At 41.0% G+C, this 15,631-nt stretch overlaps 1 protein-coding gene across 1 annotated transcript; it reads left to right on the top strand.

The window, feature by feature from the left end:
- The first annotated feature begins 3,907 nt into the window (after nt 1-3,907).
- LOC112175149 (protein PHOSPHATE-INDUCED 1) lies at nt 3,908-5,010 on the top strand. The gene has a single exon (XM_024312812.2). The coding sequence runs from the start codon at nt 4,048-4,050 to the stop codon at nt 5,008-5,010; it is 963 nt and encodes a 320-aa protein (XP_024168580.1). The 5' UTR covers nt 3,908-4,047.
- The last annotated feature ends 10,621 nt before the right edge of the window (nt 5,011-15,631 follow it).

The raw sequence follows: 15,631 nt of genomic DNA, 5'->3' as shown, positions 1-15,631 counted from the left end.
AGCCATTACTAATTGATCAAAGCAAATGAATTTGATCAAAGAGAATAAGATGAAAAACAGAACCAGGAAATTATGAGGGAGAAACTCTCTGATTCGTAGAGGGAGAGCTTGATCGTTGAGTCCGGAAATGAGAGGATTTGTGACGTTTATATAGGCGATTGCAGCAGGAGAAATTATTAGGTGGGGGCTTCCCCACCGCGTTGATATAAGATACACCAATCAGACATCAGAAATTTTTTTCTTTGTTCCGAAACTACCCTCCTTTTTAAAATTGAAATACCCAAAAGACTCCATTGCTAGGGTATGATTAGTCGGGCCTATATCCAGCTGGTACGGGTCACACACGCAACGCAAGCCTCTCTCTTTCCTTTCCTTTTTGTTCTTGGTTAACTGAAGGCTCCCTTAACAGATAAGGAAAAGCCAAATTTGAAATTTCCTTCCACTTCTATTTTTCTTTTTCTTTTTCTTTTTTTCTATTTCCTGATTGAAACGGTGTCGGTTTATGTCTTTTGTTTTTTAAATTTTGGTTCTTCCTGACCGAAACGACACCGTTTTACTGTTTCCAGTTATCTTCCCTCCTTCACAGTTTCACTCCAACCTGCAAACTGGAATTCCTCCCCACTGTACGACGCCGTTTTGCTGCAGTTATCTTCTCTTTTACATACTGAAATCCATTCCAGTTATTAAAGCTGAAACAGAGCCGAACACAAAACAGTGATAACAGAGCAGAGTAATCCTTCCCAGCATAGCATATGGGTAGTAACGAAACAACCGGGTCGGGCCAGCAGGCCGGGCCGAGCGGAGGAGAAGCGGGTCCCAGCAGTAGCAGCAACCCGAGCGCAGCACGCCGTTTCCCACTGGCGGCTCAGCCGGAGGTCATGAGAGCCGCCGAAAAGGACGACCAGTACGCCTCCTTCGTCTACGACGCCTTCCGCCACCTCTTTGGTACGTCAATTCTCCATTACAGATTTCAACAAAACGAGCTAATACTAATTCCCAGTCCATTTTTTTCAGCCTAAACCCAAAGACGCTGGTCGCGAGAAATAGCAGAACAGAGTTCCAGAACCGATTTCAGCCTTCGCACTCCCAAAACCCAGCAAATTCAAACCTAACCCAGAAAAATGATAAAAATCTGTTAGAACCCATTAGTTTTCTCAAGAATTTGGCTTTAAAGGCGATTCTTTTCTCACTTGGAATTCGAGTTGGAGACTTGGAGCAACCGAGCAAGAGATTTGGATTATGGGAGTTCGGTTGGCGGCAAAAGATTTGAAGGTATGATATGAATTTGATTTTCGCACTTGAATGAGTGATTCAAGGCTTTTCAAAGGCTTTGTGAATATGTGATTGTTGATTGTTACAACTGAGTACTTCTGTTGCTTAATTCAATCAAATTGGCCATAGACGAATGTTTTTGCTTTTTTGCTTTTCATTATTTTACAGATTACAGCAAAAGAAATTGATTCAGAAGTTCTATATCATTGACTCCTTGCCCAGATTTTGTTTGATAGTCTTCAAATTTGCTGCCCAGATTTCATTTGAGAGTCTTCATATTTGAATGAGTGATTGGATTATGAAATTTTGAATCCTATTATCAAACTTTGAATAGGATTATGAAACTTTAAATATGCTGCCCAGATTTTGTTTGATTGGAATCATAGAATTATAAAACTTTGATGAAATGACTCAACTAGTTAAGCACTTTGAATAGAATTATATACAATGTGTCACTAACCAACAACCCTCAAATAAAAACTTGTCTAGCTGTTAGAATCAAACTTGTCCTTTCTTATCCTAATCTACAGTGGATTTGCAAGATATAGTAATAATCGAATAAGGGAAAGAGCTAGAACTATATGAAATATAATAAGGCAAAAAGCCAAGTCCAGTATTGATAGAATTGACCAAACATGGATGATCAGAATAAGCTGAACATGAAGATACAGAGGAAGGAGAGTCTTGTCTCTCAAGGTCACCAAAAGAAAACGATATCAAAGTCAAGACCCAAGTAACATTCCGAAGGAGAAGCCTAGCCTTGATATGAATTGGTATACATGTGAAGAAATTCTATCTAAGATGACAACATCAGTAGCTTCCACAGAAACACAATCTCACTTAATTTGCCTCTTTCTCGTTGTTATTAATGCAGAGCGTTCCACCAATCCAGCACATGAAACTTGACTAGGTATTACAATATTTGTTCATCATGATCACAAGTGGAATGCGCATACTCTAGAGTAATCAGTTTTGTTGTGTTCTCTAAGCTAGGAGAAGATCATACAATGAAGAGAGTCTTGTCTCCCAAAATGGCTATCTAAATAGAACGATCAAAGTCAAAAACTTTCATCGCAGAATCCTACACACCAGCTCATCTGAATAACTTGAACCATTGGAAATTGAAATACCCTGTGAGGCATGCACTGACTTTTAAATCAGCTGCGCCTCTTCCAACATCTACCTTCATCCGTATTCTGTTATATTTATAAATGACTACTCCTACATCCACAAGCACTCTTCCGAACCGCATTCGATCCAATAGTTCACATCTACTAAATTGATTAGATTCAAGTTGAAGGAAGTACGAAGCAGATGGATTAATTACAAGTGTCCTTCATAAGACAATCGATCTTCTTTCTTGGTTAAAAGTTGAAAGTTAGCATCCATAATTTTACTTCAATCTAATGAGTTGCATATTCAATCCAATCTAATGCACCAAAAAAAGAGGCTATAAGGCACACAAAATAATAAATGGCATTTGGTTTCAACAATGAATTTAATGGATTGTAAGAGACAAAATTAAATATGGGGACATACTAATTGTCCGGGAAAAAATTGTAGAAGACCTCACCAAGTCAAACGTTTACAATGAGAAAAGAAAATGCTATGCGAAATGACACAAATCAGTACAGGCTACATTCTCTATTTTTCATCATTTTTTTTTTTAAAAGGGTTTGGAACTCAGCTAAGTTAGGAGGCTCATCCACACACCTGACTTATTATTTTAAAATTAGAATTGTGCAAAGAGGGGGACATAACACATACCTTGACCTCTAGCACTAGTACAGAAATTCTCGTACAGTACATCCTGGATTATCACATGAGCCTCCTCTAACCAAATATCATCTAGATTATTAAGACTAGCAAGATGAGCTAATCTATGGGATACACTATTTGCTTCACAAAAAATATGCCTAATCTGAATAGAGTGGAAAGATGTCAAATATGACTTAGAATCATTGATAATACGCCCTATGTCAGATTGATCTTCCACATTTTATTGTAACGCAGGCACCACGAGTGAGCAATCATTCTCAAGGTCGAAGGCATCCCAATATTAGCGAATTGCCAAAAGAAATCCAGCCCTACAAGCCTCTGTCTCCATATGCATGCCAAACACCCTTCCAGTACAACCTATTAACGCCACATGACCCATTAGATCCAGACGCCCTAGAATCACATTCAGCTGCCCTTCTAGCTACATGATACCCATTACAGACAGTATAATAGCCCTTCATATCGTAGTGCCATACAAGTCTGTCTTCCGACGCACGCAAACTAAGAAAAGAAGTACCATTTAATGTGAAAAATACTCATAGCTTCTGATTAGTATTTTGATCATGGTTTTGCTTCATGAAAATAGCGATTATAAAAAGTACCTTCAAAGTTACGCAAAAAGGGCTAGTGCCAAACTTTCCCTTTCATCCCATTGATCACGGTCGTATTCGTCCTAATTGACTTGGCTGGATAAACCCCGTCATCCTAGTCTTAGGCTGTAGGTGGGGTTGAAAAGCCAGAGCTCTCTCACTTTAAAATGCAATTTAAAATGCAACGCGTTGTCCAACTGGCCGTTAGCTCTCTCACTTTACTCCCATCAAATCCAACCTTTCTTTGGCTCCTTCCATGCACTTTCTTTCCTCCAAGTCGATCTTCAGCACTATATATATGCCTCTCCAAATACCATTCCAATCCACCAAACCTTGAGCTCCATACCTCTTTTGTAAAATCACTAAACTCTCAATTCCCAAACTGATAGCTTTGCTATACAAAACCATGGCTGCTTTTGCTTCCTCTTATCTTTTTCTACAACTAGTCCTGCTCATCTCCTTGTTCTATTTTGGCTCAGCAGCTAGGAGCCTTGCTGAGACCTTTGACCAAACCCAGCAGCCTATACTATTCCAATACCACAATGGCCCTCTTCTCACTGGCAAAATCTCCATCAATTTGATCTGGTACGGAAAATTCAAGCCTTCGCAGCGCTCAATTGTCTCTGATTTCATCACCTCCCTTTCCACTTCTTCTCAGTCTACAAACCAACCATCAGTTGCTACATGGTGGAAATCCATAGAAAAATACTACCACCACTCCAATGCCAAGAAAACCTCATCTCTTTACCTCTCATTGGGTAACCAAATCCTCGATGAGAGCTACTCTATGGGCAAGTCCCTATCTGTTGGAAAACACATCAAACAGTTGGCAGCCAAGGGTGACCAGAGTAATGCCATCAATGTTGTTTTAACCTCATCAGATGTTCTTATTGATGGATTTTGCTCTAGCAGATGTGGTACACACGGGTCTTCAAAGAGCTCTTTCATCAGTGGCAAGAGCTCCAAGTTTGCATACATCTGGGTCGGAAACTCAGAGACCCAATGCCCTGGTCAATGTGCTTGGCCATTCCATCAGCCAATTTACGGACCACAATCTCCACCTTTGGTTGCACCCAACAATGATGTGGGTTTGGACGGTATGATCATCAATCTAGCTAGCCTTTTGGCGGGGACTGTGACCAACCCTTTTGGAAATGGATTCTACCAGGGTCCCAAAGAGGCTCCACTAGAGGCTGCTTCAGCTTGTCCTGGTGTCTATGGGAAAGGAGCTTATCCTGGTTATGCAGGAGACCTCTTGGATGATGCTACAACTGGTGCTAGCTACAATGCCAATGGTTTGAATGGGAAGAAGTATTTGCTGCCTGCTTTGTTTGACCCTTCAACCTCAGCTTGTTCCACTCTAGTTTGAAACTACTTGTCGGTTGAGACCACGTTAGAGTATAGAATGTAAAGGATACAGACATTATGATAATATATATATATATATATATATTCTTTATTGTTTTAAACGAAAAATAACAAAGTTTCAAATGCTTTAATCTGCGATTTCTTCACTGAACTAACCACTCACCTTTATGTTATGTAGTTAAAAAAAATAAAAAAAATATTATAAACCATAGTTACAACAATAATAGGTCAAAATTGGAATAGATTTTAATGATTCACAAACCATAGTGTCATGGTGACAACATTATGGACCATAGGTACATGCACACCAAGGAGGGGACAAACTTTTACCAAAAACTGATAAAAAAATTTGATTCAAAAGAGTTAAAAGCAAAGAAAAAATCTTTATCGTTTGATGAGTTTTTTTTTTATAATAATTAAACAGAGGATTAGGCGATATTAGTTCCTTTGCGATAACTGATTTAGGGTGACTAGCACCCACTCACAATCCTGAAAACCAAGAACTCACCGCCCATGCAGCAACCACATATATGGAACACACCCAAAATTTCAGCAACCATGCAGCATAAATCATTATAACCCAATCCCACATCTATGAATGATCACCACCAAACCATTTGTGCATCAAGCATACCAAAATTAGCCAATGTGAAAATTCGGTGAGCCTTGCTGATTATGAAGAAAAGTAGGCGAAGCACAAGGAGAGCAAGAGTCCCACCAATAATGTCCCCCATGATCCATCCCAAAGTTAGCTAAGCAATCAACCACTTGATTCCCTTCTCAATAAATATGTGAAAATCGAACCTTCATGGAGAAGAGAATGGTACAACAATTGACCCAATTAACAGTTAGACGCCAAAGGACTGAGCATCCTTTATTGGTAACAAAGTGATTTGCTAATTTGAATCACACTCAATCCGGAGGGAAGTCCACCCCTTCTCGATGCCATTGAAATTGTTTGAATAATGAGTTATTGTTGATCAAATAAACATAGTTTTACAAAGTTGTTCTCGTTGATGTACTTGGTGTCGTTTTTTTAATTATTCTCACTATATACCTATTATTGTTGTAACTTAGGAGCGGAGTCAACTATTCAGAGTGAGATTTTTAGTAAGTTATGTACGGGCTTCAAATTTATCAGTTTTGTAAAATTATGGAGCAAAATACCGTAGAATTCATCAATGAATGGAGTTGTGATACCACTATGCAATTAAGAGTAAATCTACCTGTGTAATAAATGAATTTATACAAGAAGTCAAGTTTGTGGATCTGCCACTGCAATACATGGAAGGTAAACTGCATAAGAGTCCTTGAGAAGTTTGGGATGAACAACAAAGAACAAGAATGCAAAGATTAAATAATCAGTTTAGTCTCACTACATCCAACAGCCCACATGAAACTTTGCTGGATATTAGAATCAAACTTCTCCATTAATCTTATCCAATCTGTGTATCAGAGTCTAAAGTGGGATTTGCACGATATATAGTAATCTAGTAATCGAATGTTGCCTTCTATGTGTTGTAGAGAATTGTAATTGTCTATTCATTGATAATAGGAGCCCTTCAAATAGGGAGTTATAAGGTACACAAAAGGTAAGAATCCGAATACAATTGAATACCTAGAACCTCTTCCTATTACAAACTCTAAACCCTAGTTTGTAGAGGTACACATTATGTCGACATCCTTCAACACTCCCCCTTGTGCCGCTTAAACTTGGTGATGATGCTTTGATCGTTGCCTCTTTAAAAACCTTGCTAGGTAAAAAAAACCCTGTGGGACAAAAATAACCCTAGTCGAAGGACAAAAAGAGCACAACACGTCCTTCACTCTTCGAGACCGAACATGTAGACATCATGCCTCCCCTAATGTCAATATCCCCTCATGATTGCTACAATCATGGGAGTTCGGATAACTTTCTCAATTCGATGCTCTTCACATGTTTCTCAAAGGTGGATTTAGGTAACGACTGAGTAAATAAGTCCGCTACATTATCCTCAGATCGGATTTGGTTCACTTCATATTTAGAAGTGCTTATTGTCATTTCGATGGAGGGGAGGAGGAGCACGGAAGGTGGTATTTTTCCTTGTGGGGTCCGATCCCACACTTCCATCATTTCTTTTCTCTCTGTAGGGATAGAACAAGCCCATATCAATCTTATCTCTCAATATCGAAAGATTGACTTTATACCAATATAATGGCGTTGCTTTGGCGCGGGGCTATATCTAGCCAACAAGTTCATAATAATTGAGGTGTCCGGTCTTGTATTGTGCTAAGTACAATAATGCGCCTATTGTACATAAGTAAGCACTTCTGCTATTAACAAGTCTTCGTCATCATCCCTGGGATGAAACGGATCCCTTTTAGGGCCAAGACTACAGACGATCATGGGAGTGCATTATTGACTTTATGCCTAAGCATCTATTGACACGGTATACAAGTTCTGAATCTAGACAAAACCGTGTTCTCCCAAGGTCCTTCCTCTCAAACTCGGATTTCAGGTGTTCAGCGATTTCCCTTAGCTCTCAAGGGTTTCAATTATGTTTAACAACATAAACCGCGACAATTGCAAATCCGGAACTTGTCATGGAAACGCTTGGGCATAGTTCAATAGTTCATCATATCGCTTCCCAATCAAGTAGTCATTTTAGTGAGCATTTCAACCTCATTGCAAATAAGCTCCGTGGTCTAGAGCCACTTGACTTGGGTAAATGAAGTCCATAAGAACCTTCATTATATTCCGTATCTAGATCCCCATAAAGATACGCAGTGACCACATCAGTAAGCTGCATGTTCAGTTATTTGGAAACTACCAAACTGACAAGGTAGTGGAGTGCAATGACATCCATTACGAGAGAATATGTCTTCTCGTAGTCAATTCCAGAGCGTTGTGAGAAACCTTGGGCCATAAGGCGAGATTACCATCTCTTTTTCTCATCACGCTATCTAACGAAGACCTATTAATGTCAATAGGTTTTATGTAAGGAGGTGTTGGTATCTCAGACCCGAAATCCTTCCTCTTCGTTAGTGAATCCAATTCAACTTGGATCACATCTTTCCATTTAGGCCAATTTTCTCTATGTTGGCGTTCTTCAACGGAATAAGGTTTGATGTCATTGGTCTCAATAATTCCACGTCCTCATGTACACTAGTGTAGCTTGTAGAGATCTCTATATTTTCAGGAATTGGTTCTAACATTAAGGTGTCCCCAACGATGTCTCTTTGACATAACCACAATCCAGAATATTCTCATAAGACGGATTTTGAGTATCAATGATCAATGGATCAAGTTGTGCCGAACTCGCTCTCTTCCTTGGGCAAGAATCCATCGAACCTATGGGTCTCCTACGCTCTCTAGCCGAACCCATGGCCTATGACGCCATTATGCCACCTTGTGGTGTCACCATACCACCATCCATGGTGATGGTGACGTACCCATCTTCTCTGGGTGGCACCATGTCCTCCTATAGGGACATCAATCCTTGCAGACATATTTGCAGCAGGTATATGTGATCTCGTCACTTTTAGGGGATCAAGATGAGACATAGTAGGGACAGACCACGACAATTCCTATCGTTCCTGTTGGACATTGACGTTCTAATCTCCCCCTAACGACGGGAAGACTGTCACATCAAGGTGACAATTCGCAAATCCAGCGAAATAGAGATCGCCTGTCAAGGTTTTTACGTAGCGGACTTATAGTTAGAGGCCTATGGCCAACACAAATATATATATATATATATATATATTATATATATATATATGCATTCATTGCAATGACTCATGTTGATGCGCTGTGGCGGAGCAATTGGCATATAAACCGTGCACTCAAATATGCATAAGTACGAGATATTTAAACTCAAACCCAGTCACTAGCTGTAATGCAAATAAAAGTTGAGTGGATGCTATGAGTCGTAGACGAATGAGCATAGCTGCATGCGATATTGCATAACCCAAACGGAAATACTGGTATGCATTACCAAAGTCCGGGCTACCATTGTAGTCTTTTAATGGTGGCTTTTCCGCCAGACCAATTGGGTGTGTACATGAGAATATGATACTTGATATCAATACCCAATGATATGCAATAGTCATCGAAAATTTTCGATGTAAACTCTCTAGCATTATCAAGTCAAATTGACTGAATGAGATGATCTAGGTAGTGAGCCTGTAGCCATATGTTATGTGCTAAGAGTGTAGTATAAGCAGCATTATGAGTGGATAATGGCACAACACGTGACCAGCGTGTTTGCGTATCAACCAACACCATAAAACATCTATACGGTCCGCAAGTTGGTTGATCAAATCCATAGAATTCCCTTTGATTCTTTGTGAGAATGGAATTATTTCCTCAATCTCCTTTGCATAGGATGGTCTTAATCCTAAATAACAGGCTTTACAGAACGAAACATGGGCCTTATAATCAACCAATGAAGGTTTTGGTTAAGCCACAATGTCACAATGGACTTGAGAAGTAGGGAGAGGAGTTGAATAAAGGTTTATGGTGTCAATGCATGTATTTGCCGTAGGGGGTAGGCGGCGTCTGCCATGTGTGGCCGGTCTTTGCACAATCATGGCGCCATGAGGCACATGTGTAGCTCCTTAAACCAATTTTGGTTCTTACTTTTCTTCGTTCTGAAAATGGATGTTCGTGTAAAGTCTTTAGTACACGGATTATCATGCCAAAGCCTATATGTGTCAGAATCCCATAAGTCGTCTCTCATGACATGGTTGGATTCAATAACTCGAATAGTGGTTGCATACAACCCACTAGAGTGACACAGAAGTTTCTCTAATACTCGTTTATGTCCATAGTCATTAGAGGTGATGCAAAGGAACTTTGTCCATTCTCATAATGTGTTTCCACATGAAAACCATTGGCTCTTATATAATAAAGTTCGAATTAAGGTATGTCCAAGACATTAAGTAAAAGAATTGACACTTTATTAATAGCCAACGATTACATCAAAGTTTCCAAAATCTAATCCAAAATAAAATCAAACTAAGACACATTGTAGTCACTCTATCCGTTTGGTAACTCCAATCAAATATGACCAGGAAAGTAGAGAGAGATGTTGGTGGAGCGAGACTCTCTTAAGTACCAATAATCTCAATGACTTTCCTAGACATCACATTTTATTGGGTCCGCCACATAAGAAAGAGTTAATACAATTGTCATTTATTGACTAAGGCATATTGCCATTACAAAAGTTCTTGGAAAACTAAAAGGACTAATCTAATCAAAGTCTGCTGCATCCTTGTGCACTTCATCTTCACCTCTGAAGTCCTCTATGGTGAGATTGACATCTCCACCATCTTCTTCTTCTTCTGCATGGTACACTTCTTGCTCCTTCAGGTCCCTGTATGCCCTGTATCTTGCAGCTAGTTGTTCGCTTGCCTTGCATTGCTTGAACCAATGATCAATTGATCCACATCGATGACACACATCATTATGGTTGCCTCCCTTTAATTGAGGTGCACGTTGTGCATGTTGCGGGCGTTCCCTAGGAGGGTTGGTGCCACCACCACGACCCATGGTGCCACCATTACGGCTAGAGATACCACGACCCCCTCTCCCACGTGTGGCATTACCACAACGTGTATCCACACCAAACTTGCGGTTTCCTTCCTGGTTAGGGCGGTTATATGGGCCATACGTCCCTCATGTCACCCATTCTTAGGGTACTGCTCCTTGCGCCCTCCTTTGGGTGCATTATAATTCGCCTCATAAACGCTTTTAGTTCTAATGGGCCTTGAATTATAATTCCTCACGAGTATGTTATCATGTTTCTCAGCTACAGATATAACATTAATAAGCTGACGAAACCTCGTGATCCGTCCAGCATTGACTTAAGTATGGTATTGCTTTGATACCACAATGGCTAAAACGGGGAAGGTGGAGAGAGTTTTCTCAATTAGCTCTTGCTCTGTGACAGGTTGTCTATAAAACGTCAACATAGACTGTATGCGAAGAGCTTCTGAATTATATTCAGCAACAGACTTAAAATCAGCAAAGCGCAAATTGTTCCATTGAACCTTCAAGTCAGGGAGGAGGGAATCTTGGACATTGCCAAAGCGCTCTTCTAGCGCTACCCATAGCTCTTTGCATTCTTGATCGACATATACTCCAATCTGAGTGCCTTGTCCATATGGTGTCGCATCAAGATAACTGCTTGAGCATGCTTTGTAGGTGTTCGCATGAACACAAGATCCGGGTTAGGTGCCTGGATTATGGGTAATATTCCCTTTGAAGTGAGATGGTTCTCAACATCGGTTACCCAACTGTGGTAATCCGAGCCTGTTGAGTCAAGCATGGGAAAGTCGAGTCTAGGTTCATTCGACATCCTGAAAATAAAAAGAGAAGATATATTAGTTTCGGAGTTAAACTTCCACGAAAACTAAAACAATAAGATTTCCGAGCTATGCTACCAAGAAATCAATTTCAAGAATCTCTTTTGGATTAGACCAAACAATAATGTTTTAATATGGTCACAATTTGATGCTTGCGGACACTCTTAGTTCATACAAACGCTCTTAGTTCATTTAATTATAAACATTCTTAGTTCATACAAACATCTTAGGTCGTTAAGCGTGAATCCCCACAATTCCGCTTTGTTAAACACTCAAAACCATTTGGCAACATATATTCCAATATTCTGCAGAAAATAAAAGGAATTTAAAAGACAAGAAAGCATGAACTTTAATCGTAAAAACTTACTTGGTAATTTGAAGTTTGCTTCACGATTCTTTATACACGGGCGTGTTGATGTAGGCGTGTAGCTAAATTAGGATTGCCATAATCTGGTCGGAAATTGGCAGTTGGTGGGCTGCCTTTCTCCCTTCCTTTTTTTTTTTTTTTTCTCTTTCGTGGCCCAGGCCTGCTTCCCTTTTTTTTTCTTCTTTCCTTCTTCCTTTCTTTTCTGGGCCCACTCCTTCTCCCTCCTTCTACGCGTCTTCTTCTTCTTCCCTCTGTTTTCTGGGTGTTTTTTCTTTCGCTGCAGGGGCTGCACTAGCGGTGTGGCTAGGCAAGCTGGCTATGGCTGTGGCTGCTCGGCTGCAGGTCTGCGAGGCTGATGGCTGCTGGTTGCAAGGTGTGAGGCACTGTGCAAGGGCAGCATCTAAGGTTGGTTGCTGCGGGGAGCTGCTGTGAGGCTGCGGTGAGGGTTGTAGGGAGTGGGCTGCAGGGGCAGTAGGGCTGCTGGCAGTAGATGTGCTGCAGGGGCACGGACTACAGGGCAGCAGGCGAGGACTTGTCGTAGGGGTTGTAGGTCATGCGACAGGAAGCTGCAGGCTTGAGCCAGGGAGGCTGCAGCTGCATGGTTTGGCTGCTGCAAGGACAGTAGGGCTGGGCGTAGTGGAGGCTAGGGTTTTCGGTAGGAGGCTGCAAAGCTTGCGCAGTTTTGGTTTTTAGGGTTTTTTTTCTTTTAGGCTAAGGTTAGAACTCATGCTGATAACGTGTTGTGGAGAATTGTAATTGTCTATTCATTGATAATAGGAGCCCTTTAAATAGGGAGTTACAAGGTACACAAAAGTAAGAATCCGAATACAATTGAATACCTAGAACCTCTTCCTATTACAAACTCTAAACCCTAGTTTGTAGAGGCACACATTATGTCGACATCCTTCAACACTATGAGATTTATTCTAGTTATCAAAGCTAGAATAATTAACAATGAAATATATTTAACTAAAGTCAACTGAAAGAATTGATTGAATAATGCATGATCAGAATATACATCAAGAAGCTACAGAGGAAGGAGAGTCCTGTCCCTCACGAGATCACTAAAATAAAATGATATCAAAGTCGAAACCCAAATAACATTCCCGAGGAGTAGCCTAACCTTTATATATTAGTATATGTAAAGAAATTTAGCTAACGCTTGTTAAGTCTTTGAACCGCACCGAACCGAACCAACTGAACCGTCAGTTTCGATTCGGATCTCCCTTTACATGTAACTCCCATCCCGACTGCGATAACAGATCTCTTCATTCTTCAACCTGCAACTTCCATCCAGTTTTGAAACTTCACCAGAACTCACAAAGCCCAAGCCAAATCTGGGTAGTTTTAGTTTCGAAACGACAGATTGAAGATCAACTCACCCAGCCATAGCCCACTCCGACAGCCGGCACCGACACAATCAATTCGTCGTTACACTTGGTTGAGGAAAAGTGAGCTGAATTGAAGTTGGGTTCGGTCTTAGCTCCCCTTCCAGCAAGTTGAGGGTTGTGTTGTGAGGATTTGAACGATGGTTGTGTTGTGGGGATTCGAAGGAGGAGCTAAGCTAGGATAGACTAATGGATTCAGATTTAATGTTTTCCTTTATTCATCAGGACTTGTTGATCAAGGTCGGTTCGTAGCCTTATAAAAGCCTTGTTCAATTAGAATTTAGATGGCGCAGAGATTCTACCCCGAACGCTGCATCAGTAGCACAGCAGAAACGTAGCCAACATCGAAGAACTCCTTACCCAAATCCTTGTGCGTGTGCCTACTAGACCTCTGGTCCGATTCAAATGTGTCTCCAAGCACTGGCTCTCTCTTATATCCGACCCCAGATTCTGTCACCCCACACTCCATCTCCGCCATCTTCTTGACACATCCAAACACCCCTTTCGTTTCATCCCTCTTATGATCTTGATCACATGCGTGGAACTAGTAGTACTGACGCAGTCGGATTGATAACTATGTTTACCAGCAATAAACCTAACAAAAGGGTTCTGGAGTCCACAAGAGATAAAAGAGAAAATTCTCTATTTTATTGATTAAAAGTTGAAAGATCCGTTTTGCAGCCGGCATAAATAAGAGAAAAGTAACCCTAGGGCGACTAACAATGAAACCCTAAACCCCATGGGTAAAAAGAAAACAACCCAAAAAATAACTAGGAAAACCAAAACGGGAGAAATAGAAAAATGCAGTTTGGAGGCCCTAAACTACCCCGAAAGCCCAAAAAGGCCACAGATCATAGCAAAGCTATGAGTCTTTTTTCTGGCCCAATTTCCTTTCCGGAAAGGGAAGGCACGTCCCAATCGGACACCGAGCTGATTTCTGTCTACTAGTCACTTTTCGTTTTCCTCCTTTAACACGATCCAACTGTTCTTCGAATTGGGCTGCCATCCTTTCTGCATTAGTCTCCTCCACCTCCGAAGAACTTGACCCCGAGTTCTCATCTAGATAAAGAACCTCATCTTCACGAAACTCATGCAGGTCAACCACATTAAAGGTGTTAGAGATACCCATGCAATCAGGAAGGGCAACAACATAAGCATTGTCGTTGATTTTCCGCAGCACCTTAAAAGGACCATATTTTCTAGGCTTCAGCTTGTTATAGGTACCAACAGGAAATCTCTCTTTCCTCAGAAACACCATCACGTCATCACCCTCTTGGAACACTTTTCCTCTGCGATGTTTATCAGCTGCAGCTTTATACTTACCATTAGTTGCTTCCAGCTTGTCCTTAACTTTGTCTCGAACAGCCTGCATATCTCTAGCCATACCCTCAGCAGTAACACTAACACTAGGAAGCTTCACCAGATCAACCACATGTCGAGGAACAACAGTATAAACTAAGGAGAATGGTGACTTCCCTGTTGCACTATGCACTGCACTGTTATAAGCAAACTCCACCTGTGGCAAAGCATAATCCCACTGTTTAGGTCGATCTTCACAAACACTTCAGACCATGTTACCCAAAGTTCTGTTAGTAACCTCTGTCTGCCCATCAGTTTGAGGATGAGCTGTGCTGCTACGGTTCAAAACTGTTCCAAACATCCTCCACAAGGTAATCCAAAAATGGTTAAGGAACTTTGTGTCTCTGTCAGAAGTAATGGACTTGGGAACTCCATGCAAATGAACCACCTCCCTGAAGAACAGTTTGGCTATATGAGAAGCATCAGCAGTCTTCTTACATGCAATGAAATGCGCCATCTTGGAGAACCTGTCAACTACCATAAATACTGAATCCACACCCCGTTGGGTACGGGGTAATCCCAATACAAAATCCATAGCAAGATACTGCCAAATATCTTCAGGAACATGTAAAGGTAGATAAAGACCTGTGTTTTGGGACTGACCCTTAGAAACCTGGCAGGTGTAACACTTTCTCACGATAGTTCCTGCATCCTTCTTCAACTGTGGCCAGAAATACCTCTCCTCAAGCCTAGCAATAGTTTTGTCTCGGCCCAAGTGCCCACTCAATCCCCCTCCATGAAAATCTCTGATCAGTTTCTCCCTCAATGAAGAACTAGGGATACATAGCCGGTTGCCCTTGAATAAATATCCTTCATTCTCATAAAAATCTGCAACTGTATTATTGTTGCTGCATTTGGCCCAATTCTCCTTGAAATCGACATCTTCCTCATACAACTCCTTCAAGAGATCAAACCCCACAATCTCCTGAGCTAAAGTGACCAGCAAGGAAGCCCTCCTACTCAAAGCATCTGCAACTCGGTTAAGAGTACTAGATTTATGCTGAATCACAAAAGGGAATTTCTACAGAAAACTCACCCACCTTGCATTCATCTTATTCACAGTTTTCTGGCTATTAAGGTACTTCAAGGCCTGATGATCAGTGAACAGTACAAACTCCCTCTGAATCAGGTAGTGCTCCCATTGCCTCAATGCCCGGAAC

The sequence above is a fragment of the Rosa chinensis genome, chromosome 7 (assembly GCF_002994745.2).
Source record: "Rosa chinensis cultivar Old Blush chromosome 7, RchiOBHm-V2, whole genome shotgun sequence".
NCBI lineage: Eukaryota > Viridiplantae > Streptophyta > Magnoliopsida > Rosales > Rosaceae > Rosa > Rosa chinensis.
Note: the sequence above shows the minus strand (reverse complement) of the source record. Positions and strands in the feature narration are given on the sequence as shown.